The sequence below is a fragment of the Rhamphochromis sp. 'chilingali' genome (genome assembly GCF_963969265.1).
Source record: "Rhamphochromis sp. 'chilingali' genome assembly, chromosome: 1".
In the NCBI taxonomy this organism is placed as follows: domain Eukaryota; kingdom Metazoa; phylum Chordata; class Actinopteri; order Cichliformes; family Cichlidae; genus Rhamphochromis; species Rhamphochromis sp. 'chilingali'.
Genome location: NC_137929.1, coordinates 5824173 through 5848889, shown reverse-complemented (window position 1 = coordinate 5848889; position 24717 = coordinate 5824173). Strand labels below are relative to the sequence as shown.

The following is a 24717-nucleotide window of genomic DNA, read 5'->3' as shown; positions in this document are numbered from 1 at the left end:
CACTGTCACAGATACTTGTCTGTGAGTGAAGTGATTAATATAATAACTATAATATTGGCCATATTATATTTACATTACCACAGTGTGATGACTTTAGTCTCATGAACAACATCAGCTAATTGTTATTTACAGCTAATCTTAAACGACTGTTCAGCACAGAAATGAAGCCCAACAATCATGTTTCACAGTCCTGTGGTCTCAGCCTCAGATACTCATCAAATCACACAGAGCTCATGTAGAAACAAATGAACTAAATATGTTCTCCTTCATTTCTGTCAAACAAAGCTGTATGAAACGTTTCCAGATGTTAGTATCATGGTTGCTAGGCAACCTGGGCAGCGCGACGGAGGCTAGACGTCCCATTTCACGAGCCTACGAGCCTCGCACTTCGGCCTTAGCGGTCTTTGAGTACGCGGCCCTTGAGGACTTTAAAGCTGCAGAACCTGAATCGGGATACAGCCATGATGATCTCCAGCCTCGTGCTCGCCAACATTCTCACCTGAGTTAAGAAGACGATCACTGAAATGGTCTCAGCCGGTCCTTTGATGACAGCAATGAAATGCAGTGGTAAGGCTTTTTGGGGATTAAGTTCGTTTTCATGGCAAAGAAGGACGATGCAGTTCATCTGATCACTCCTCATAACATTCTGGAGTGCAGGCAAAATGCTATTATAAAAACTTAAGCAGCAACTTCTCCAGGTTCCAATATTTATACAATTCTCAAACCTTTTGGCCACGACTGTATAACCTCTTCTGAAGTTTAGTGGCTATTATACATGGTTATGCTCAGGATGTGTCGGCCAGTTTCCACTGGAAACGCCTTTTGGTTAAACTGTCAGCGAGGAATTTGCATTTGCACTGTTACATTTTTATATAACTTTAATGCACATAAACAACAGCTGCTTGTTTCAGTGAAAATACATTGATGGGTTTTTAATAAAGTTGTGCAGCTGTATATCGTCAGCTACATCGTTATGGCAAATGTTCAAATGTATATGGTGATAAATATCTTTGGTCATATGGTCCTGCTCTGTCTGTCACCTTCTGTGTTGAGCTCATTGTTTCCTCTGTAGTGGCTGAGCTGAGTCCAAGTAGCTGAAAATGTTCCTCTGCTGCTCCGTCAGACTCTCCTCCTCCTGCTGATCAGCTGGGACACAAAACAGATCTTTGTTAGGCTCCACACTGCACTGAAGAGTCAAAGTGTCTCATATGTTCATCTGACAAGTAAAAGAACACATTTTTGTTTCCCGAGGTGGGCAACTTGTTGGAAACAAACACAAAAGGTTTGAGCACTGATACCTGCCATTGCTGCCATTGAAAGATGCAACGCCAGCAATGTGGACTGTCAAGACTCAAACCAATCATCAAGCAAAGACAACAGAGATCATTTGTTTCTGTTTATTTAGCATTCACAGCATTTGTAGTTGCCTTCTGTGCAGGGGAAGTCCACGCACACTGTGTGGTACCGCCATCCGCAGAAGGTGCATTCAACCTCTGTAAGAGAAACGAGATTGTCTGAGACTGAAATGATATTAACTAAAGAAGTGGTGATTTGTAAACCTTCACATTTTGATCCGGGACGTACTCTGCATGAAAACAAGCGCTCACTCTTCCTGCTCAACAAATGACACGGGCGGAGCCTTATACCACGTGATACAGAAGCTGTGCCGTGTGATGCTAAAATTAGCAGGGAAACAACAACGGAGAGCACGTCAGGGATGACGAGAAAGTGACAGGAGAAAATCCGTCCCGGTCAACCACCCAAACATCAATAACGGGAACCTTATACAGCGCTTCCCTATACACGTCGAACTCCCGCAGGCACAAAGACATTACGGAGGCTATCACTTATCACCTGACCAAAGATATGGCTCCATCAACACTGTGCAAAACGAGGGATTTAGGAAAACGATCAACACCCTAGACAAACGCTACACAGTGCCGTCCCACAACTATTTTTCTATTGTTGCACTACCTGCTCTGTACACGCAGCGTCGAGCAACGGTGGAGACGGAATTTCAAGCAGGACAACATTTTGCTGCAACAAGAAAATGTGAGACATTTGTTGTTTTATGTTTATTTATTGTTATGAGAGAATCATGATCTCAATTCTAAGCCAAAAAATCGTGATTCTCATGTTATGCAAAATCGTGCAGCCCTAACATTAACACAAAACTATTGTTTCACCAGAGAAACACACATGAAGAGAGAGAGAGAGACAATAACAGCTACCAAACAGTCGTCATAATTCGTCACACAATGAGAAAAGGACAAATCAACAAGTAACAATGACTAATTAATATTAAAATCTGTAACATAATGTATTGTTTGGAGTTTAGTCTGATTGGTTCAGGATGAGCTGCCATTATCCAATCACGCATCTGCTTACCTGCATCTTTTCTCTTTTTTCTAACCTGAGCACCTGATGGCTTTGAACTTTTGTTGTCCATCTTCCATTGGTTTGAATTTTGCGCTCCAGTACAAACACAAATCCCCCAACCCGAGGATCAGCACAATTAACCTAACAGACCTACACCTTAGTTCACAGATTCACTTTGTCTAAGGTTGATTTCTGGGATTTCACACAACCCAGGATTCAGATCGTGAATCCATGATGGGCTTGGATTTACATCATTATAAATGAAATGCGCTCTACTTGGAAGCAGCCGGCCCCGCCCCTTTTGACGGGTTGTGTGAGACTTTAAATCATCAAACTGTAAATTATAAATTTAAATTGTTATTGATCCTTTACCCCGAGTCCTAAAGTGTAGATTTATTTTCTTACTCTTCTTATATTTATTGTTTGTTTACTTGCACCGCTGTAACTGCAGCCTCGTCGTCTCGTCTCTCTATATGCTGGACTGTCTGTAGCGGAGATGACAATAAAGTTTACTTTGACTTCAGCAGCGCGCAGGCGCACCGAGGGCTCTCGCGCTCACTTTATAGAATTTAGAAAAAACATCGGTGCAGATTATATGTCTGTATCATAATATCTGTTTGTTGTGTTGTTTTTATTTTGTTTTGCGAGTTGGTTATTAAATGCCGCTCCAGCCAGCCAGAGACTCCCCGCCGCCCCGCCCTCTCCTCCCTGTGCCGCCAGCAGCAGGCGCACCTCGCAAACGGAGGGCGCCCTTACTCCCAGCAAATGGCTGATAGAAAACCGATCAGTGCCTACGAATTTCCCAATATGCGCTGGCATGACGTCGGGGAAGCATGGGTACGACCGATTATTTTATTTTTTTCTTGCCAATGCCAGTGATGCCCCCCCCACCACGATGCATTCTATTGGTTTGCACACTTACACACACCCAGCTGTGGTTTCCTGTTTTGCTGGACTCTGGAGAGCCCCGCCTTTAACGCTCTTCTCTCACAGAGAGCAACAGAAAACTTGGAAAAACTCCAGATTGACTGAACTCAGTTCAAAGTTACCTTGACACCTTTAGATGTGAGACGTAGCGATGGTCCGCTTGAAGCTGACGCTCCGGTGCGTGTGTCAGAAAGATCAACGCGCTGCTTCAGAAGCACCGTGTCGAGGCTTGATTCGGCTACGGGCTGTGCGTTAAACGTGAGTCTGGGAGCGCGCTAGCCGCGTGACAGAGACGCAGGCTTCTCCGCCGTTTGGGGCGTAGAGAGTTCTCCGCCATTTGGGGCGTGGAGAGAACCTAGGTTCGGAGTCCGGAATCTCCGCCATTTGGGGCGTTGGAGAGTGTCCGAAGGTTGAATTCTCCGCCATATGGGGCGTTTGAGAGTTTTCAACAGAGAGCGCTAGCTGTGCGTGCAGACGCAAGCGATAGGCCTATGTTGTGTGTGTGTGCGGGCCAGACGTGGTCTGCGTGAGTGTGGCTGATTGTTGTCTTGTAATGGAGAATAAAATGTGTAAGTCTGCCTTAGAAGGAGATGTAAAATTTATGCAGAAAGTTTTACCAGGCAGCACGCAGTATGTAGGTTGTTGGTGTGAGAAATATGGATTTGAAGGGACATTAGTGGAAGTTCAGTGTAAAATGCTGGTAGAAAGAATAGCTGTAAGTGTAGCAGCTAAAACAGGGAAAGCGAAGCAGAGGAAGGAATTGCAGTTAGCAGTTGCTAAGTTGTGGCTGGAGCAGACTCAGAAGAGGAGAGAAGCACAGAATGTTAAAAGAGCAATATTGTGAAACCTGAGGATGAAACTACAGCTCAATCCACTGCAACTACTCTAGAACAACACCGTAGAAAAGCATTAGGAAGAGCAAGAATGTTAGCAGAAAGTAGAGCCAGAGAAGAGTGTGAGAGAGCAGAGGCAGAGGTGGAGGAGAGATTAAAGGCATATTAGGAGCAGCATTGAGTCCATTACAGACTAGGCAAGAGAGGAGACAGAAAGGAAAGAAAGTGAACACAAACGTTACAACTACATATCCATCCCTGACACAACACAACACAAAAAAAAACAAAAAAAAAACATATGGTGTTTCTGTAACAGAGTGTGAAGATGAAGAAAGTTTTTCTCCTGATCAATTCGGCGAGTGTGAGAGTGTCTGACGTCATGGTGTGTGTGAAAGGTATCCAGCTGGGGCAGGCGTGATTCTGCAGGTCACCTGCCCAGTGGACAAAAAGAAATAAAATAGTTGTGTGGATGAATGATGGCATGAAGAGTGTTTGGTGTTTCTCAGTCTGAAACAGCTGTAATGCTATTTTCTGTTTTGGAGAAAAGTACAGTTAAAGAAAAAAACAGAGAGAGATGTGTGTTGTTTTAAGCAGTGATGAGAATAATGAAAGTGTGATGAGAGAGGAACACAAAAACATACAGAAAATGCATTAACTATACTAACCCCACATGCATATACACATACAATGATACTCATGAGACCAGACAGCATCTTAAGCATGAGATTCTGTTTGTCATCTTGTCCAAGTCACTAGTAAGATGAAAGTGATACATAGACTAGTGGACTGAATATTATAGGAGGACAGATGGTTGCATCATAGAGGAGAAAACAGAATGCTGATGAGAGGTCTTAAATGAGTGAGTTGAGTGAGCTGATTGTGAGTTTCTGGTGTGTGAAGAAGTTTTACCATGGCACACATTTAGTTACATGAGAACTAAAACTTATTATGTGCTAAGACAACAGGGTTATGCTGTATGTTGTGTGTATGGCTGATTGGATGAATGTTTGAGATTAAACTGGCTGTTGATTTGTCTTTTGTTACTAAGTTGAACCTGCCAATTGGGTTGTTACGATTTATCCCCCTGGCATGAAGAACACGTGTCATGACTTAAACAAGGCCTATCTTTCTTTTATTTTGTTACTTTCATGGTGCACTGAAAGTTTTGTTTGATGATCTCTGTTTGAGCAGATCTGCACGATTAGAACCGAAGCGTCGGCGAGAAAACTGTTGCAAAGTGAGCTTCCCCAAAATTAAAATGGGCTCAGGAGAAAGCCACTTATTTGGGACAATCAGGAAACAAGTTCCTGTCCAAAAGGATTCAACGAGGAAATCCAGTCTAAATTATTTTTCTTTTTGAAATGACGTTGTTTTGCTGAGCGTGGAAACGAATGCGACGATAATTTCCACAATTAGCAAAAGAAGGAATCACTGAGTGAATGAGTAAGAATTTTAAAATAAATGGGGAACTGACTGACTGACAAAAGCTGACAAGACTGACTGACTTAACACCATTGTGTGAAGTCAACTCCCACCTGACAAAGGTGTGGATGTGTCTCTGTGTGTGTCTCTGTTGCAGGAGAAGGAGACCACAGGATTCCTCCTGTGGGTCACATGACTATGTGAACTCTGAAAATTTAACCTTTTTAGTTTAAATTCTCTGTCTGTGAATTTACCATGTGTGTGTGTTATTCACTAACTTGTGTTGCTCACAGACATTACTGTGAGAAAGTGTATACACCTGCGCAGCGCTAACATTTACATTTCTTTTTACAGCAGATGGTTGATCATGTGATTTGTAAAGGATTCAGCACAGACAGACAAGTGACGATTGAACAGATGTGCAGTGGTTACAGAATAGTTACATGGAGCTCATTATCTGACCACACTGTTGGGCTCATGGTGAGTGACAAACTTAAGGGAAGTCACTGATTACAATGTGGAATAACATTGAGATGTTAAATAATTTGGAACAAATTATGGGAAAAAGTAGGAGTTTAATGAGTTTAGAATAAACCTGCAATGATACTTGTCTCTGTGATGCTAAATACTTTATTACTCTTATGATCTACAGTTGGTTGCAAATGTGAAGTTGTTTTAAATTTAAGACTTTGTCTTCTAGGATACAGGAGCTGGGAGCTAAACAAGCTGAACATTTAAGTGCTGACTAATGTTTTTACACAGGGTTACAGCGAGTGAAGCTGCTCCAAGGGACAAACCCTGGAGATTGTTTTAGGGAGACTGTGCAACATTCTTGTACATGTCTCATTGGGGAGTTGACACATGGCGAAAGCCGTGTGGCGAGAGGAGTGTCATTTTTTCAATTTGTAGATGTCGTGAGGTGCCATGACGAGAAGGAGTGACTGAGAGGATCGCCCATAAGATGGAAGCTGAGGGAGCGTGCCAAGCTCCAAAAAGTGATAGCGCAGAGGAGGTCCAGCGATGGACTTGTGGTTCTGTGAACAGCACAAATGCCAGGTGACTGTAAAATAACTAACAGCACTTTTTCCACAAGTGAAGCCAGTAACTTACTATCCTAAAAGATTAGCTCTAGTTGCTCGTGCTTTACCTCCATGCGTGAGATCAGTATGTGCAGCAGCTTAAGCTGTACAATGTTTCAATAGTTTATTTCACCTTTTGCAATTGTTAGTTCCAGAAGAGGTAGATGTTTACTATCGCAGACTAAACTTACATTTCTGTCACCTACAAGACACTTGTCTTTAATGTTACTGTTACTCTCACAACCACACATATTACCATAAAGTGGTGCACAATTCTGAATCTGTCAAACCCTTTTTGCCAATGGAGGAGGGCACTTCTCTTGAGAGTAGAGAGCGCGAGGAGAAGAAGTGCAAGCTGAGGGATGACTTAATAGATGTGCCACTTGTTGAGGGAAAGGTTTGGTTTGTTGATGATTTGAGTTTTACAACAGCAGAGGGACAGACTAGAACAGGTTTTACTGTAGCAGACAGTGAGAGAGAGTTATCTATGTAGGACAACTAGCATGTTTCATATTTGCTTGAGCAGCAGAGATGCTAGCTTTAACGGAAGCGTGTAAAGCTGTAGAGAGACAATATACACTGATAGGCAGTATACATTTGCTACTGTACATTTCTTTGTAGTGCAGTGAGTGAGACGAGGTGAGATAACTTCTACAGGGAAACCTGCAGAATACACCAAACTCTTGCAAAATCTGCTGGATGCAGTGTTATTAACCAGTGGAATTGCAGTTTGTAAATGTGCAGCACACATGTGAGGGAAAGATTCAGTTGCATTAGGGAAAGTTCTTGCAGATAAGATCACAAGAGAAGCAGCTGTAGTTAAACATGGTGTTAACCTTTTATCAGTACAACATCAGCAGACATGCAGGCCCACTCACCTACAGCAGGAAAACAGTTGTGACTTACAGAGGGAGCAAGCTTGCAGGATGATTTTTTATCTGTGTGATAAACCAGTACTGCCTAATAATTTGTATAAGACTGCTGCTACTTTGAGCCATTGGCTATACCATGTCTCAAACAGGAGGGAGATGAGCAGTCGTTATACTCACTCTAGAATTAGTTTATACTCTAGGATTATTAAATACTTTTTAAAAAGAAAAAACTTTTTGCAGGCAGTAAAGTTAAGATTTAGGAAGACAGGCAGGACATGGTTAGACTGTATAGAATAAGTACATGAGGATTACTCCAACAGAGAATGGTCTGACTCTTTGAGATTATATATGTTAGAGCATTTAGAGTTCCAGTCTTCTGTAGTGATGATAGAAAAGCAGAAGAGAGAGCATATCAGCAGATTAGATGCTTGAAAATGTTTAAAAGTAAAGTAGTTATGAGAACAAATGATCTGCCAGATGATTCTGTTTCTTCGCAGGAGCAGAGCCTGAAGTCTGGAGATTGGATGATGATAAGGCCATGGAGAGGAAGTGCTGGTCCAGTCCACGATGGGAAGGTCCATATCGGATGCTGCTGACGACGACCACAGCAGTCAAGATTGCTGGAAGGAACACTTGGATATATCAAGCGCACTGCAAGAAGGTGACACACATCCAGGCCAGCTCGGAGTAAGTGGCAGGAAGACCGGGAACAAAGGGGGGGGGAAAGCCTCCAGGGCCCCTCGTCTCAATCCGGTGAAGAAACTAACTGAGCCACAGGTACTCATCAGAATGGCTGGGAATGTGCTGTGCATCTTCTTGTGCCTGTGGACCCTGAGTGGGATGACAGGGAGCGCACTGGAACAGAGCAAACCACACCCAGTACCCGCATGGGTTTTCAACAACTACTGGTGGCAGTTTAAGAACACAACCGCTCACATAAACAACGAGACCAATGGTTATGCTTGTGATGCCACTGGCTACACATTCTTCTGGACTGTGGCCCTATAGCATCACTGAGAGCGAGACAGTTTGTTTGGTTGCTTTGGCAACACATCCAGGAACACTGCCAACTTTTCAACTGCTCTGAACCTGAATGGAAGGTTGATTCACCAGTAGCTGGGAAGGTGAACTGCTCTGGTAGGACAGACCTGCTCGTCTGAATCAAAGAATATGACTTGTTGCAGGACATTATACAGTTAAACGAACTGGAAACAGGCCAATTGCCTATGTGTATGAAGGACAATGGATTAGCCCAAGTTGGAGATTAACCATGGAACATGGCAACATCACCTATTCTTTTGTCTTCTGCAAGAAGGATGTAAACAGAGAAGCCTTTTGTCTACATTTACATCATGAACACTTGAGGTTTTGAGCCAAGAAGATCAAAACAGCTTGATCCAATTTCCTTTACAAAGCTTTTTCTGTGGTGACAACAGGACAGGAGAAGAGTTGTAAATGCAGATAATTCACCAGTTGACTCTAACCCCCACAGGATGCCTACAGTGAGAAGATTTGGGGGGTTGATAGGAGTCATAAAGACGGGTGTTGACCAGGCTGCAGCTTTGAAGTTAGCTGAGAGCCACATGGACAAACAATAAAGTCGACTGATGCGTTTAAATACCTATGTCTGTATACAGTTGGATTGTAGTGACATATGATTTTTGAGAATGATGATTCTTCTTGTTTGACCTTTGACATTCAGTTGTGTACTTTTGCACGACAGGAGTAGATCCGCCACAAGGCTGGATAGCTTGGTTACCGTCTGGTCCTTGGTGGCATCTTCTTTTGAAGATATTAATTCCTGTTTTTGAACTGTTGATACTGATTTGCTTATGTATAGGATGTAGTTTACTGTGTATGAATGAAATCTACACTGACACTGTCCAAACAAAGGGTGCATAAGTTGAAATTTAAGTATACAATGAAAAAAAGGAGGGAAATGTTAAGTCTAATTGTTGAATGTTGCCATTGTGTTTCTTAAATTTGTACAGTCTTAGTTTAAGCAGTAGGATCAAAGCCATTCCTTTGATCCTGACCACCTCTCCAACCACTCTGTGCTGGGGGAGGTTTTATTGTAGATACATCCTATCTGAAAGATCTGTTTCTTCTGATGTAAGCTTCCTGGGTTTACGACCCTTTGATCAGCAGACACACACACACACACACACACACACACACACACACTCAGTGTATGTCATTTACATACAGTGCCTTGTCTTTGTAACCAAAGGGGGGTTGCAAGGGGAGGTGTTTTGTAAACTATTGTTTGAAGTTTGTCAATAAAAGGCAGCGAGAGGAGGCCACCATTGTGGTCATTTCGACGTGCTGGTCACAGATGGAAGGGCCTCCCTTGCGCAAGAAATCGATCGAACACTCTTGCCTTGTTTTTCTTTCATGGGAATAAGTCCTGGATACAGCGGGGTCTGAGTTTAGACCCAACAGCCGGGTCCTGCAAAGACCGAGAAGGCCAGAAGTGCGAGGCTGTGAAATGGGACGGTCCAGCCTTCAGATCTGTGTCACCGCTGTGTGGGTGGAGTTTAATAAACTCGCCGTCTGCTCCTTGCTATCTAAAATATTACAGGACACTGGAGTAAACTCTCGACCGTCTCACACTTCTGTTTCATCAGTTTTCTGTTTGACGTTTATTCAGCTGTGTGAAAATCCCGCAGGAACCCACCGATGGATTAATTTGTAGTATTAAGTTGTATTTAATCTAATAATCTAATAACTTTGATCTCAGCCAAACCGATTTACTCCGGAACAAATGAAACACAGAAAAAAGGCAAACAATTACATTTTTAAGTTATCCGAGTGACTTATGGTAAATGGCCTGTACAGCGCTTTACTTGGTCCTAAGGACCCCAAAGCGCTTCACACATCCAGTCATCCACACACACACATCCACACACTGGTGATGGCAGCTACAGTGTAGCCACAGCCGCCCTGGGGCGCACTGACAGAGGCTGCCGGACACTGGCGCCACCGGGCCCTCTGACTTATATATCATGTTTAACCTGAGTAGCCAAAGAGCGGGGTCTGAAAACGATGAAGCCGGGAGTCCGCTGCTCTCGCCGGCTGGAGTGACCATTGAACCCCCCGGCTTGCTATCGAGCGGGTGGGTAACAGACGTCTCCGAAAACGTCGGCGCACTTTTGCAAATATGCGATGTCTTGATGAACCCAGCAGATATTTGAAGTTTACACAGCTACTTTCTCCCCTTAATATATGTTAAAAATTTATTTTGTGGCCCAGAAAGATTAATAAGACTAATTTTAAAACTTAGTAGCGGCCGCCATTGTTGGCAGCTGAAATTTGGCTGGGCCGCACTATGAATTCTGGGATATGGTGGGCCACGAAGGACACACCCGACCCATCCTTCAAACTCGGGGGAATGAAGGACGCATTTGAAGGAGTCGAGGAATCGGGACAGCCTTCGTCGCCTGGCTGTGACGTCATCGGCCTTCAGATGCGGCCTCCGGAGGATGCAGCCGACGTTTTGGGACACAGCTTGTGTGTCTTTGTTGGTCATGTGACCTCCCAGGGACTACACATGGAAACGAGCAGTTTAGCTCAAATCTGGCAGGTTTCCATCGTCTGTTTTTGTCCTGATGTCCATGAACATGAACACTGTCCCTGTCAAACATGTCCAGATAATCTGATCCAGTGTTGTTCTTCTTCTGTGGTGTTTGTGATGGAGCAGCAGCTGCTGATCCTGATGTCCTCCACCAAGGGGGCAGAAAATTCAGCTGACTGTCATCATTTATTAAAAAGATGTAACAATGTGACATAATGCAATATAATAGTGTCAGTTACACATTGTGGGTTGCACTGTGGCCAGAATGGACATTACCTCCTGCCTAATGGAAGCTGTCAGCCATCCTGCAACCATGAATTAGATAAGCAGAAGTGAAGGGATTGTTAACAACAATTTAATAATAAAATGTAATGTGATAGTTGCACTTTATTAGCTCCCCACAATCGTATGAATAATAACCATGAATGCACTGCATGCTCATAGCAAGTTCTTTAGGTTTAAAGTGAGATCCTGCTTTAAAGGGCGCTTCATCTGCTGGGAATGACATGTTTCTTCTAGTATGTAAGGCTCAGCCCATCTTACTGGGACTTACTTTTGTAGATCCACATGCTCTAAACCTGGTGCTCCATGATTGGTGCAGAAGCTTTAAGCTACTGTTAGATTATAATATTATTTTATGCCATGTTATACCCCTAATTAAAGATTGTGAATTATTATGTAGTTTTAGTTTGCATTATTCTCCTGAGTTAGAAGAAGCTGATAATGGTTGCATTAGTTAAACTGATTTGCATTGACTGAATGTACAAAGTCCCAATGTGTAGAGCACACATTAATAAATTAGTCATGTTCTCCGTGAAACTAAATAAGCTTAATCCTTAAAGACCCCTCGAATTATTTACTAGATGTTTATTTTTGAAAATTAATCAAAACCTGAGTTAAAAAAAAAAAAAAAGAAAAACAATTGGCAAGGCCACACCCCCACACATGTGATATAAATTTAAAGGTACTGTTGTCCTCTCTAAGAAACATCAGGACTTAGAGGAGTGGCAAGTAGAGTATGAGAGCTACAAGCAAAAACTAAATGTGTACTACAGTGTGCAAAAATGAAATACTGGGTCATCAGGGGGTTATGAGGGACATCTATAAAACTAAAAATCCCACAAACCTCGAAGTGCACTTGAAAAGCTCACACAAGAAGGTTAACCTAGCTTACCTTGAAGAGCTCATCAGGGGGAGCACACTCCCCTTCCTTGAAGAGCTCCCCCACTCAACCCGCATCCCCCGAAAACAGCTAACCCCAGATAAGGCAGCGTGATGTATCCCGAGATAACAGGACTGGGACATCTAAATAAATGTGTGAAACAATCGCCTTCAAAAAGGTTATCAATTCACTTCAACCAAAATTAGGAACACTCGGTGCGGCAAGAGTTAATAGTGATTAGTCTCAACACCCAAGGATAACCAGAAGAGCATGATTGATATGATGGAACTGAGATTTGGTTACACTTAATTTTTGCAAAACACAACTAAAACTAAACTGAAACTAAGGATTTTCAGAAAATAAAAACTAGACTAAACTAGCAAAGAATTGGTAAAAACTAATTACAACTGGAAAAAATTGAAAATCTGGACTCGAAACTAAATAAAAATAAAAACTAATGAAAATGGCGAAGCGTTTAAAACCCTGGTGCAGAGATTGGCAAATCTGACCAGGAACGTTATAAAATGGATTGTCAGAACAGTCAGCGTTAAAGCCACTTTCAGTCCATACTAGGATGGCATTGGACATCTTCGGGGCGGAAAAGGGTTGGTGTGACCAAGGGGTGGTTTGGCTTGTTGTATGTATATTTGAGATCATATGGCTCTGGATGGACCAGTTACCAGGGCATGGAAGGAGGACAGACTCATTAAAGGAGGAGAAGGAATTTCCTGGGATTGGAGATCCTCTGAGTGAGTGGTTGATTAAAAGCATGCATAAAATAGAAGTTATCTGTTGTTATTGATTGGTAATAGATTGATAATTGGCCACATTTACAGCTGTATTGACTTGTTGTGGACGTAGTCGACTTCAGGTTTAAACACTCTAATTAACAGGTTGAAAATAGTGACATTAAAGGAAGAGTATGCAGCGCCACCCTGTCAGACGCCAGTGATGGTGGAGCTCACTGATGAATCAGGTGAGCTGGATTCATGGCTGATTCAAAACTAAGATCCCCCTGCTGTGGTCAGTAAGGGGAGAACAGGGGGAAATAAAATTAAAAATAAAAGAGGCATTTATAAACGTTTATGTGTCGAGTGAAACGGGATAAAAGGGTGTTTTACTGTTATTTTAAAATCAGCATTATTATTGTATGAGAATCATGCAATAAGCATTGCATTGATGATCATTTATTGAAGCTTTTGACCTTATACTAACATCTGTGTTCCTGTGATTGTTATAACCTCTGATGAATCTTCTATTTACAGGTGTTAGGATAATGATATAATTTTTCATTGCAGGTGTAACCATGATCGTTTTTATACATATTGCAACTTGTTGCTCATTGTAGAGTTGTGCTCAAGTTAATAAGGGTTAAAAGCTACAGTCAGCGTGAATGTCTGACTGATCTATTGAGGGAAAAGGCTTCGAGCATAGAAGGCCGCACGCGCTTACAAAACACTGATATCATGTTATTCTTTGTGATCTTTTCTTGAATTATGTCCTTTGTTTAGTTTAAATAGTGGCAGTTAATTAAACGACATTTATTAAAATAATAAATACCTGAGTCAGGACATTACACGCAGATCACCTTAAGAGTCTGGGAAACTTTGTAGCTGCCTAACTTTTTTTTGAATGTTCTAGCTCTGTTGATTTGACACATTGGAATGTGTCAAAAAAAGGGGGGGAAAGTTGAGCTTTAACATCAAACAAGGATTATTTGAACATTTTATAACTTCATTTGTGTCTTTAATACCTTAGGAATGGTAAAGCTTAAGCTAATAGCGGTCCGAGAAGTTTCTGGACTTTTTTAGAGAATCAGTGAAAAAGCATAAACCATCACTTTCATGTTTAATCATTAATCATTGAAATGAACTGAATAGCGTTTAGAAGATTTGTTAATTTCTTTGTCTTGTGTTAAAAAGAGTGGTTTCAATAATTCTCAGACACACCTTGCAAAAGTTGGCACTTGGTCTTTTGAAGGTCATAAGCTTCATTCGGCGTGATGGTCCAGACTGATATATTGCAGGTATTGACTTTGAGTGCAGAGGGCTAAATGCAAACACGCTTACACACACATATGATTAGAATAAGTCCCTGGGACATTCTGAATGTTTTAGACCAATTCTGAAACACTAGAAGGTCAGTAGATAACAACATTAGATTATTAGGGGTAGGAAGAGAGGTGTTTTGGTTTTCTGTCTCTTACAGAGAAAGGAACAGACACCAGACGAGGTCACAGAGATGCGAGGATCCTCCGTAGCAGAGACAGACACAGTGACTGCCGAGACATCAACTGGGTCCAAGGGTCATGGCGTTTGGGCTCCAGCTAGTCACCACAAAAGGATGGATCCCATAAACACAGCAATAACCATGAAGGGGTTGGCGGAAATCCGGGAACACCAGACCAACGAAGTTCGAGAGGCTTTTGGGCAAAAAGGGGGACACCTTCCTGTTCCTTTTTCTGGAGGATACACAGATCGTTGTTTGAAATCGGGGCAGAATAATCCCCTGATCTGTGCCACGACTGAAGGGTTGTCTAACCCCTAAGGTTGAAGAATGAAGAGCAGAGGATCACCCAACTGGACGACACTGGTAGCTGCAGCAATAAAATAAAGGCTAAAAGCTCTTTGGACAGAGGTTCTAGTCTGAGTACGTCTGAAGGGTATAAGGTAGCACCAAAATAAAGCTGTGGGAGACCTGGGAAGTGTCATCTGTACCTGCTATTGTTGGAATAATAGTTTTTCTTGCATCTGAACTGCGCAAACACAGAGGTCATCCCACATATGGTTCGCCCCTCAGGGGGACAAAGGACCTCAGGAGTGAGAAGAGATGAACCCGGCCACACTGAATTGAAGGGTGTTGGTGAGGTCATTATTCTAATGAGCTCATCAGGGGGAATTGTTAGATTATAATATTATTTTATGCCATGTTATACCCCTAATTAAAGATTGTGAATTATTATGTAGTTTTAGTTTGCATCATTCTCCTGAGTTAGAAGAAGCTGATAACGGTTGCATTAGTTAAACTGATTTGCATTAAAGTAGACTGCTGATTTATTGTGAATGAATGATATTGTTTTATGATGCATTATACTGCTGAGTTATAAGAAATACTGTTTGCAGAAAGTCATCGCCTTATTTGTCTGATTAGAAGAGAACAGAACATACTGGAGTTTTCTGCCCCATCTCAGCAGGAGCAGATAAACGGGGAGCCAAGGTCGTAGCTTAGGCGCTGTGTGAGAGAAAGCATGTGAATGTTTAGGCTTTTTGTAATAAGGTGGAGGCACCAGAGGCTATAAGAGTTTGAGCAATGCTCCACCATTTTGAGATTTGAGGCTGTCTGCATCAGTGTCCATCTCCCACGTGTGTGATCATTAAAATCATCGTTTGACTCAACCCGACCGGACCAGTGTTGTTATTGTGGTTTTTCTCTTGTCTCCATCCCCAATAATTTTGAACCTTAACATCCTGCTTTAAAGGGCGCTTCATCTGCTGGGAATGACATGTTTCTTCTAGTATGTAAGGCTCAGCCCATCTTACTGGGACTTACTTTTGTAGATCCACATGCTCTAAACCTGCTGCTCCATGATTGGTGCAGAAGCTTTAAGCTACTATTAACAAATAATGACCATGGACTTAGTTGTTACTACAATAACTTATCATTGAGCAACTTTTAATTTTACTTGTAAAACTATGCAAGTAGAATTGAATGGGGCACAGTGAGCTGAGCACAGGCCCACTCTGTGACACTCAGAGGTTTGTGGATATCATACTGAGAGTATTGGACACAGTGCAGCCAGCTTGCAGCCACTTTCCCACCACTTTAGCACAATGTTTACTTGAGACTCAGCCACACTAATGTTCCTGGGCAGACATGTGGTGCAGCATGGCTGATGGCACTGTACCTGCAGCTGTCATGGACAAGAACCACTCAATACCTCACCCAAGCCAAGCCTGTGCTGATGTTGTGATCTGAGACCGAGACACTAACCCAGGATCATGATATGATGTTGTGAGAGTTTCACTAAGAATTAGCTCTGATTACAAGATTTCAATCTATCGTAACTCTAATTTGTATTTACTTCAGTTTGTTCATCTTCGAGCTGTGTGCAGCTGAGGACAGTCTTATTATTACCAGGTGAGGATATGTAACAGCCACAGTCTGTAGAGATGATGTCACCATGGAGTGGTGACATCATTGCTTTATAAAACTGTTTATAAAGCAAATAGTTTTTTGCTGTATAAATTTGCCTGATAAATTTTGTATCCCTCCATAACTTTTGCTGTGAATAAGACATGGTCTCCAAAGTTACTGTACTTATTGGTTATACTGTGACTTATTTGGCAAATATACCCTTTGTGATAACAAAGCCAATATGGATTACAGATGGGGGGGGGCCACACATTTTGGCAGCCGATGCCACACAGCCTGATAAAATCTGTATCCCTCCATAACTTTTGCTGTGAATAAGACATCTTCTCTGAAGTTACAGTACTTATTGGTTAGATTGAGATTCATTTTGCAAATGAACTCATTCGTGATAGCTTCGCTACAAAGTGTAAACCGAGTGTAAATTCACTGGAGAGCGACGTGTTTCCATCTGGTTTTACAGTATTATAGTATCAAAGTCTTTTTCTAGACAAAGTATTCCCAGCAGGTTATTTAAGTGTACAGTATAAGGTAAACTGTCTTCCACACGGCACATTACAATGTCACGAAACTAATATTAAATTCATCGAGTCTGCTGTTTTCCAGCTTTTACTCTTTATCGCGTCGACTGCAGATCAGTGACAAGTAGCGTACAGAACGGAGCTGGGCAAGCGGCTCCTCCTACTTTGCGCGCTCCCGTGAATGGGGAAACAATTTTTGACGGGGGTAACTACTTTGGCACAACAGCGTTCTGCCGTCAAGGGCAATCATTGGTTAAATGTGATCATGTGACTGATGCAAGCCAGATCCTTTTATTTAGCAAAACTGTGATTAATAGTTAAATATTATTGTTGAGGGGCACAGACAGGACTCCGCACGCACACACACATTAAAAAATAATAATAATTTTTTTTTTTTTTTTTAAAGTTGCCTCAACAAAAGGGCACCTTGGGCACCCATCAGGAAAGGGGCGGGTGCTCAAGCCCCTCTAGCCCCCCCCCCCCTCTGCACGTGCCTGCCTTTAAAGGTTCTTCAATGAACCACTGAAAGAAATGGTTCTTCAAAGAACCATTGTTTGAAAGGTTCTTTGTGGCACCAAAAAAGGTTCTTCTATGGCATCAGTCTAAAGAACCACTTTTGGTTCCAGTTGGCACCTGTGGAGCAGGGAAATTATTTTACTGCTATTGTTAAATAATTGTCATTATTACCATTGCATTAATAATATAATCTGGAGTTTATATTGCATTCAGGGGTTGAACAGTGTGTGTCTTTCAGAAAGACTAAGTTGCAGGCTGACAGGAAGTTGCAGGTTTGCAGAGTGTGCCTTTTGCAGAACTGAAACCGAAAGCAGAGTCTAAGTGTAGGTTATTTTGAGGAGCATTTGAGGACGAGACACAGACAGTAGGTGAAGAGGTGACACAAAGAGCATGTGAGGTCAACACATACACACACATTAGTTAGATTTATTTAGAGGAGAGAACGGAAAGTACCAAGCCATGAAAATAGAAGATGATTTTCTAGGTGAAAAGTCATTCTGGTGTTGATCTGATCTATGTATAAAATGTATCTGTGACGCATGAAGGGGCGTCAGTAAACAAACCCTGATGCTATAAAATATCTGTTCATGCTTTGATTAAGTCGAGGACTACTGGCTGTCTGCGTACAGAGTGTCTTCCCACACGTGTGTTCATTAAAATCATTGTTTGACCAAAGACCCTCTGGACCAAGAGTTGTTTGTACTCTCCCTCCTCAATTTTGAACCTTAACACACCTTTATTTTTCTGAGTGTGGGGTGGCAAGTGCCACCCTAAAATGATCTCTTGCCACCCCAAGTGCCACCCCAGTTTTGCATATGACAGTGTTGTTTATTAAAATAAGATCGCATTAACAGTTTGAGCGTAGTTACAGTCAACAGTGAATATAAATGCTAAAACTGAGTATATTCCATAGTGTCCCCCCCTGCATCAGTAACAAATGGTTCAGCCCATAGCAGGACCGGCTTTTTTCTTGTTTTCAGCAGCAAGCGATGCTTATGATCGTGCCAGAGCACATTCTGAACAACACCATGGGAATTTCGGATTTTACACAGGTGGGTGGATGTTACACTGTGGAAATGGAGGAAAGTGAGTGTTATTAACCCTCTGTGGTCCACGGACACGCTGCACCTCCAAATCACATGACTGATGTAAGCTGCCATAGCAACAAGCTGCAGCAACGCTGAGTCTCTGTTTCAGCCACATTGAAAGTTCGGACTTCAAAGTTTTTAAATTTTAATTACAGGCCAGTAAATCCAGAGTTATGATCATATATATCAGCCACGCTTTGTTCTAAACACTGTCATCACGTTTGTGTGTGTTTTAAGCGTTTTCTAAGGACAGCGCGAAAACAGTAAAGAAAGGAAAAAATCCACGTTTCCTATCGGTGGAAAAAATGCACCATGTCAACCAAGAAAATTTCTCTAGATCCGCCCCTGGTCTTGCTGCCACAGATGGAGCTCCCACAGCTAGGGGAAGGAGTACTAGCGGTCCAGAAGCAGCGGCCAGCCAACCACTGCAGAGGCCGGCCACTTCAGAGAAAGCCAAAGACAGGACCCTGGACCCCAAGAACCACCCGACACCTGGGGGAACCCCGACCGCGCAACTAAGAGGAACAAGCCATCCCCGGAAAACAACCCTCATAGGAGCATGCCAGCAAGTCTCGCACCAGTTGTGACATCACATCCTGTGTCGTGTGACATAATCGTTGTGGTGCGTTGATCAGTATCGCTTAATTTTTGTAACTTGATCCATTGTGCCGTGGTCATTGCAATCATGCTCATTTTTCCACCATTTTAATGATGATCCTGCACCGAAGCTCAGAGACACACGAATACACAGAGTGAGATGTTGAAGCAGTTTGAAAATGTGAATTTGTGGAGAGAAGTTTGCAAAAAACACCCTCAACAAAGTCGTGGCTTCCAGGTTTGGCTTCTCCTTATCAGCTCGTGTGACGTGAGCATAAATCTTTGCACAGATAATGTTCATATGTGGATTCCTGGTTTCTGCAGTTAATTGTGACCCAAAGCGTATTTTTAAAGTGGTTCCAGGCAATAAAGTCTAAAAATAAATACATCTACTTCCTTTTTCTGTGTTCCAGCCTCAGTGACTCTGACACAGTGCTGTAATATTTACACCTCTGATGAAAACAGAGTTTGTAGTTGCAGAGAAATACTCGACTCATTTTGGGCATTTACGAGCAGGAACCTCAGAAAGCCCCTCGCTGCTTCACTGGTTAAGAAGCAAAGCAAACATTAGTTCACAGTGATGTTAATTAAGGCCCAAAGTTTAGGAACGAATGTCAGCACTTCACTAATGAATGTAATGCTGATTCATGTGCTTGTTTTGTAATGTGCATGTTGTGCGTTGCTATTTCCCATATTCTTTGGCACTGATAGATGAAGAGTCTCAGGCAGGACCGAGGCTGCCAGCTGCTGACAGTGAGCAGGGAGAGAGCAGCAGAAGCTGGGCAAGAGCAGGGCACCTTCAGCCCCCTTCATCAGTCAGAAATCATTTGGGTGTCTGTGTGAAATGTCTGATTTTTAAAATCTTTTTGTAGACATATTTATTAAATGTTTAACAATTATATAGAAGAAAGACAATGTAAAGAACAAAACATGACAAAACCAAAATGAGTTGAAGTTATGAACTGTTTCTGAGAGACAAATAACACCAGGATCCTTTTTGTGTAGCTGACAGCTGGTAACTGTGCAGGGGCGGGTCTAGCAAAGTGTTGCCAGGGGGGCAGGTAGGGCATTAACAGGGAGAGGGGGGCACAAAGAAATACTTTTCTTTCTTGTTCTCATTTAAAATGTCTCACTTTTAATAAATAATTATCTGAATCTTACAACAAACGTTTTCATCTGATGTAAAATGTATAGAAATCCATTATTGTACATAGTCATTTTTTAGGGTCCCATCATAATTTCTTCAGAAGTAAGTACTGCATATGATGCCAGTGTTTCCCACATTTTCTAGATTCTGCACCAGTACTGTGTGTAAAATGCATCAAAAAGTCCGTTTGATTCTTTCTCACCTGTCTTTCTGTCTCCTTTCACTTTTTAAAGGTTGCCATGTTAGAAAACATATTTTGCCCTGCCGTGCTGTTTATTGATGTGGCAAATGAAAGGTTTATGAAAACATATCTAAATCTGTCATCAGTAATCAGCAATGATCATGTCTCACCTCTAGTCTCTGTCTTAATTTCAGGTTTCCACCGTGTGTTGTAGATGTTCAGGAGGTTAACTCGACCAACAGTCTACTTCCTGTTTAGAATACCAGGACAGGGAGGATGGTGCAGGTTTAAGTTTATTAGACTGATGCATGTATACCAACAAGACAGCGTCCATCACTGTGACAACAGCGTTTGTTTTCATTCAAAGGCTTCATGGTTTTTCCTATATGTAAAACTTTTACCACCGGCTCGTGTGACAAGACTCCCCCCTTATGCCTTCGGGTGCAGTCTTGACTCTACTTAAACATTCTGTGATAAAAGATACATCTCGAAAAATAAATATCAGTCTAGGGTTCATATGATTCTCGTGTCTACACAGACAAGCGGAGGCTAAGGAAATACACTTAACCGATTAAGGCTAATACATCTGAATACTCAAATGATAAGACACCATGCAATAAACCCAACACAGGATCTCAGGGTTAGAAAATGTATTAACCCTTTACAGCCGATCGGAGCGGGCACGCTCTGTTTTGCGTAACTATTTTTAAATCCCGGTAGCTCTGCAACCACATAAGCTAGTGCAATCATTTTTTTTGCATATGAAACTGGAGGAGTTGTACTTACATCTTATGCTTGTCCTAGGTCACAGTTTCCTTCCACATAAAGCTTTGCAAAAACTGCATAAAAATCACTTGCAGCAACAAAAACATGATATTCCAGAAACACGCTTCGCCGATCCGATGTTTGTAACACTTCCTACGTCCATCAGCGCGAACTATCACATGACCGCATGACCTGCCCGAAACCGGAAGTGGCGTCATTTTGCGGAAATTAGTTTTTTTTACCATCGTGACCTCATGAGCTTATACTTGTGTTTTTAAAAGTTATGTTTGACTTCATGACTTTCTGTGTCGTTTCTGGGATGCTTAGGACTCATATTGCACTGCTGGAAATAGTTTATTTTGATGCATATGCTGTTATTTTGCAAATTTGCACTATAATATTTATTTTCGTTTTTCCTGCAGTATATAAAAATTGGTGTATTTCAAAAATAAAACTATGAAGACACTTAAAATAAATTTCCTGTGGTGGGAAACTAGTTTGTGCAACTTTTTTGTATTTACAGTTTTGAGGGATAAGCCTCTTAAATTTCTCTAACTAGAAATATATGTTAAAAAAACAAAAACGATTTTCAATTTTTTTGTAGTTTATTGCACTTTTTTTGCAATTTATGTAATTACTATGCACCTAATGCAGACATATTATTAAAGTTTGGTATATTATGGTTGTATTGATGTATAGCAACTTGAAATGCTCCCAAAAATGGCTACACAGCATGTAAAAATATAATATAAGCTCTGGCGGACTTGGTTCTATGGTAGGTCTTAAAGGGTTAATAAATTGCAGGAAATTCACATCCAACCCTTTTTCCTTCATGAAAAAAACACATATACAAAACATACAATAAACCCCGGGGATAGATTTTAGTATTTTTGCCCTTAACCTGTCCAATGTTATTCTTTCCCCAGAGTGCACTCTTAGTCTATTTTTGTTGTTGGCGCGCTTTAGTTGGAGCTCTTAATAATAACAACAATACCTCCGAGTATCCGTGACGTCTCGACCTCCTCCGATGAATAACTCGCTCTTTGTGGTAGCAACCGTCTCCACTCGCGGCAGCGAGCAACGAATCTCCGGTTCCTTAGATAGCAGCGAATCATCCACGGTTAGCGACTCTCTCCCGAGACAACTCTCAAAACTCCGTCTCTCCGCTCCGGCGGAATCTCCGTTAGCCAGGACCGTGGCGTTAGCCTAGCTCCAGCTAGCCAACGTAGCCAAACGTGCCCCGTGCTTTCTCCAGCACAAAAGGTACGGGAAACCCAGCTCAAACACTCCGAATGATTACCGGGAAGTCCGCAGGCGGGTAATGCGTTGTTGCCGAACAACTTTGGTGACATAAGCAGTCCCGAAGCCCGTGCTTTGTCTATGCCATTTTAGTAATCCTCCTTTTTTCCCTCTCTTTCTCCGTCCTTCCTCTCGACTTCTTTTCCCCCGGAAGTCATCTGCAAGTCATGACCTCTCGTGACGTAGCATACAAACAAATTACACCTCTTCTCTTTTAACAGACATTCACATTCCATGAAATTATGTTTTTTTTAACGTAACTGATTTTTCCACACACTATTTATGCAATTTAATACAAACATTTATATCACATATTTATACCACTCTTAACCTCAAAATGTTATTTTCTCTTCGACTTATTCTCATGAAAAACACAAAATAAATACCACTGATATTCATCAGAGTATTACATATAATACCTGGTGGGCCGGTCTCCAGTCAAAATGCCCGGGCCCATTTTTTGTCCCAGTCCAGCCCTGGTCAGGAGTCACAGTCAAGTGTGAGCTGCATGGCCCCTCTATGAACATTGTGGCTTTCCTAATGGCCCCTGTTGAGTCTAATTGTTGAATGTGATCAATGTGTTTCTTAAATTTTACAGGTCTTAGTTCAATCTGTAGGATCAAGACATTCCTTTGATCCTGACCACCTCTCCACCCACTCTGTGCTGGGGGAGGATTATTGTCGACACATCTCTGTGAAGATTCTGTTTCTTGTGTGGTCAGCTTCCTGCCCTTTAGTGGCTTCACTGTGTTGTGCACGCTGAACCAATACAGGAAGTGAACCATATATTGGGTGTGGGGTAGATTACCATTTTATGACTAAGGATGCTGTTAGAAACAGTTGGAAGTCACACACACAGAGAGACACAAAAACACTAACTCACTCAAACAGCTGAACTACAATGATCCATGTAGCAAACACAAACTGTTATATCACCTTTGGGCTTTTGGAGCCTTGACCTGACTGTGGTGGGCGTGGTCTGCAGCGCCGCTGCAGGGGAGGCGGACGCACCTGAGCGGCACCCGCAATCACGCCTTAACGTCTGTGCTCTCTCTGCTGTTGTTGGTGTGTGTCGGGCTGTGAGCTGCAAAGCTACAGCCGGCTGTGTGCGCACAGCAACCGTGTGTGTAAAGTGGTCAATAAAGAGATGCTGAAAAGCGCGTTCATGCAAACATCGTCGGGTCTGCCGTGATATGTTTACAACGGGACTTCTGCTCCTGAACCTCTGCGCACAGCGTCTGCAGGTCGGGGCTGTACGAAGTCACTTTATCTCTACAGGACTGTAAGCTGTCGTCTGTGAGGCGTGAGCGTGTTTGTTTGAACACAGTTCACGGTGGAGAACAGCTGCTGACATAATGTGGATCCGAAGATCCATAACTGGCCTACCTGGGGCTGAAAGTCTCCATAAATGCAGGCGTTTCGGCGGCTACACCGGCTTCCACGAGTGTGACGCTTATTTTGAGAAAATAATAGAATATAAATGTATTTTTATATTTCAATATCACAATAATCTTCCAATGTAGAACTACAAGTTAAAAAAGAAGTAACATAAATCAAATCCACTTCAGCTAAATACTTCTCATTTATTTCCATCTTACATGCTGTGACTGCAGCCATTCCCACATCTCTGTGAATGGGACTCATGGACATGGATCAGTGGTTGTTGATCAATGGTCCTGAGAATCTGCATAATTAAGATGAAGGAACGGAGCTCCCAGCCCATCGTTCCTGCAGCTGCTTTCAGTCTTTATGCAAATGTCCTGTTTGTAAGACTGAAACCTGCAGCTGAGACTGAAGACGTCACCTGATGATGACGACACGTTTCTCCCACAAAACGCTGCGTCCAGATGAACAGAAGCAACAGACTCACTTTCCTGGATGATTGAGATGCATCAAGACTTCATTGTGTGTTACTTCTCATTCAGCACAGACACATTATTCCTGTTAGGTCATGTCAGCTGTCACTCAGTACAAGCACAACTGTGAACAACACAAACTTCTCTTCAATGTGTCACAGAAACACTAAGTGTGAGAGCCTGTATGACACACAGGACAGACTGTAAGCTCTGCTGGCTGCACAGCACTTTGTAGCAGTTTTCCAACATGTCCTCCACCCGTGATGTCAGTGGTGGGACCCCAGTCACAGCACTCAGCACCACCTCCTTTAAATGGATTTTATAGCAGTTACTCCCGTTACTCGGTGCAA

At 42.3% G+C, this 24717-nt stretch overlaps 2 protein-coding genes across 13 annotated transcripts in view; one reads left to right on the top strand and one right to left on the bottom strand.

The window, feature by feature from the left end:
- The window catches only part of LOC308397376 (uncharacterized protein), a 170242-nt gene extending 147573 nt beyond the window's left edge, over nt 1-22669 (bottom strand). For 7 of the 12 annotated variants that reach the window (XR_013971735.1, XR_013971736.1, XR_013971737.1 and 4 more), the window contains exons 1-2: nt 22207-22669; nt 1041-1146 (exon numbers count right to left, since the gene is read on the bottom strand). Coding sequence is in view for 5 of the 12 variants with exons in the window: in XM_080883241.1 (XP_080739367.1) it covers nt 1041-1058 (18 nt within the window). In the remaining 7 variants the exon portion in view is untranslated. Of the gene's footprint in view, nt 1-1040; nt 1147-1427; nt 1494-1584; nt 2356-3428; nt 9624-22206 lie in introns of those variants that run through there. The other 5 variants (XM_080883242.1, XM_080883243.1, XM_080883244.1 and 2 more) reach the window with 4 other exon arrangements.
- Nucleotides 1-24717, top strand: part of LOC308399604 (uncharacterized protein) — a gene marked incomplete at its 3' end in the record, with an annotated part of 374730 nt that overhangs the window by 333949 nt on the left and 16064 nt on the right. The window lies entirely within an intron of this gene.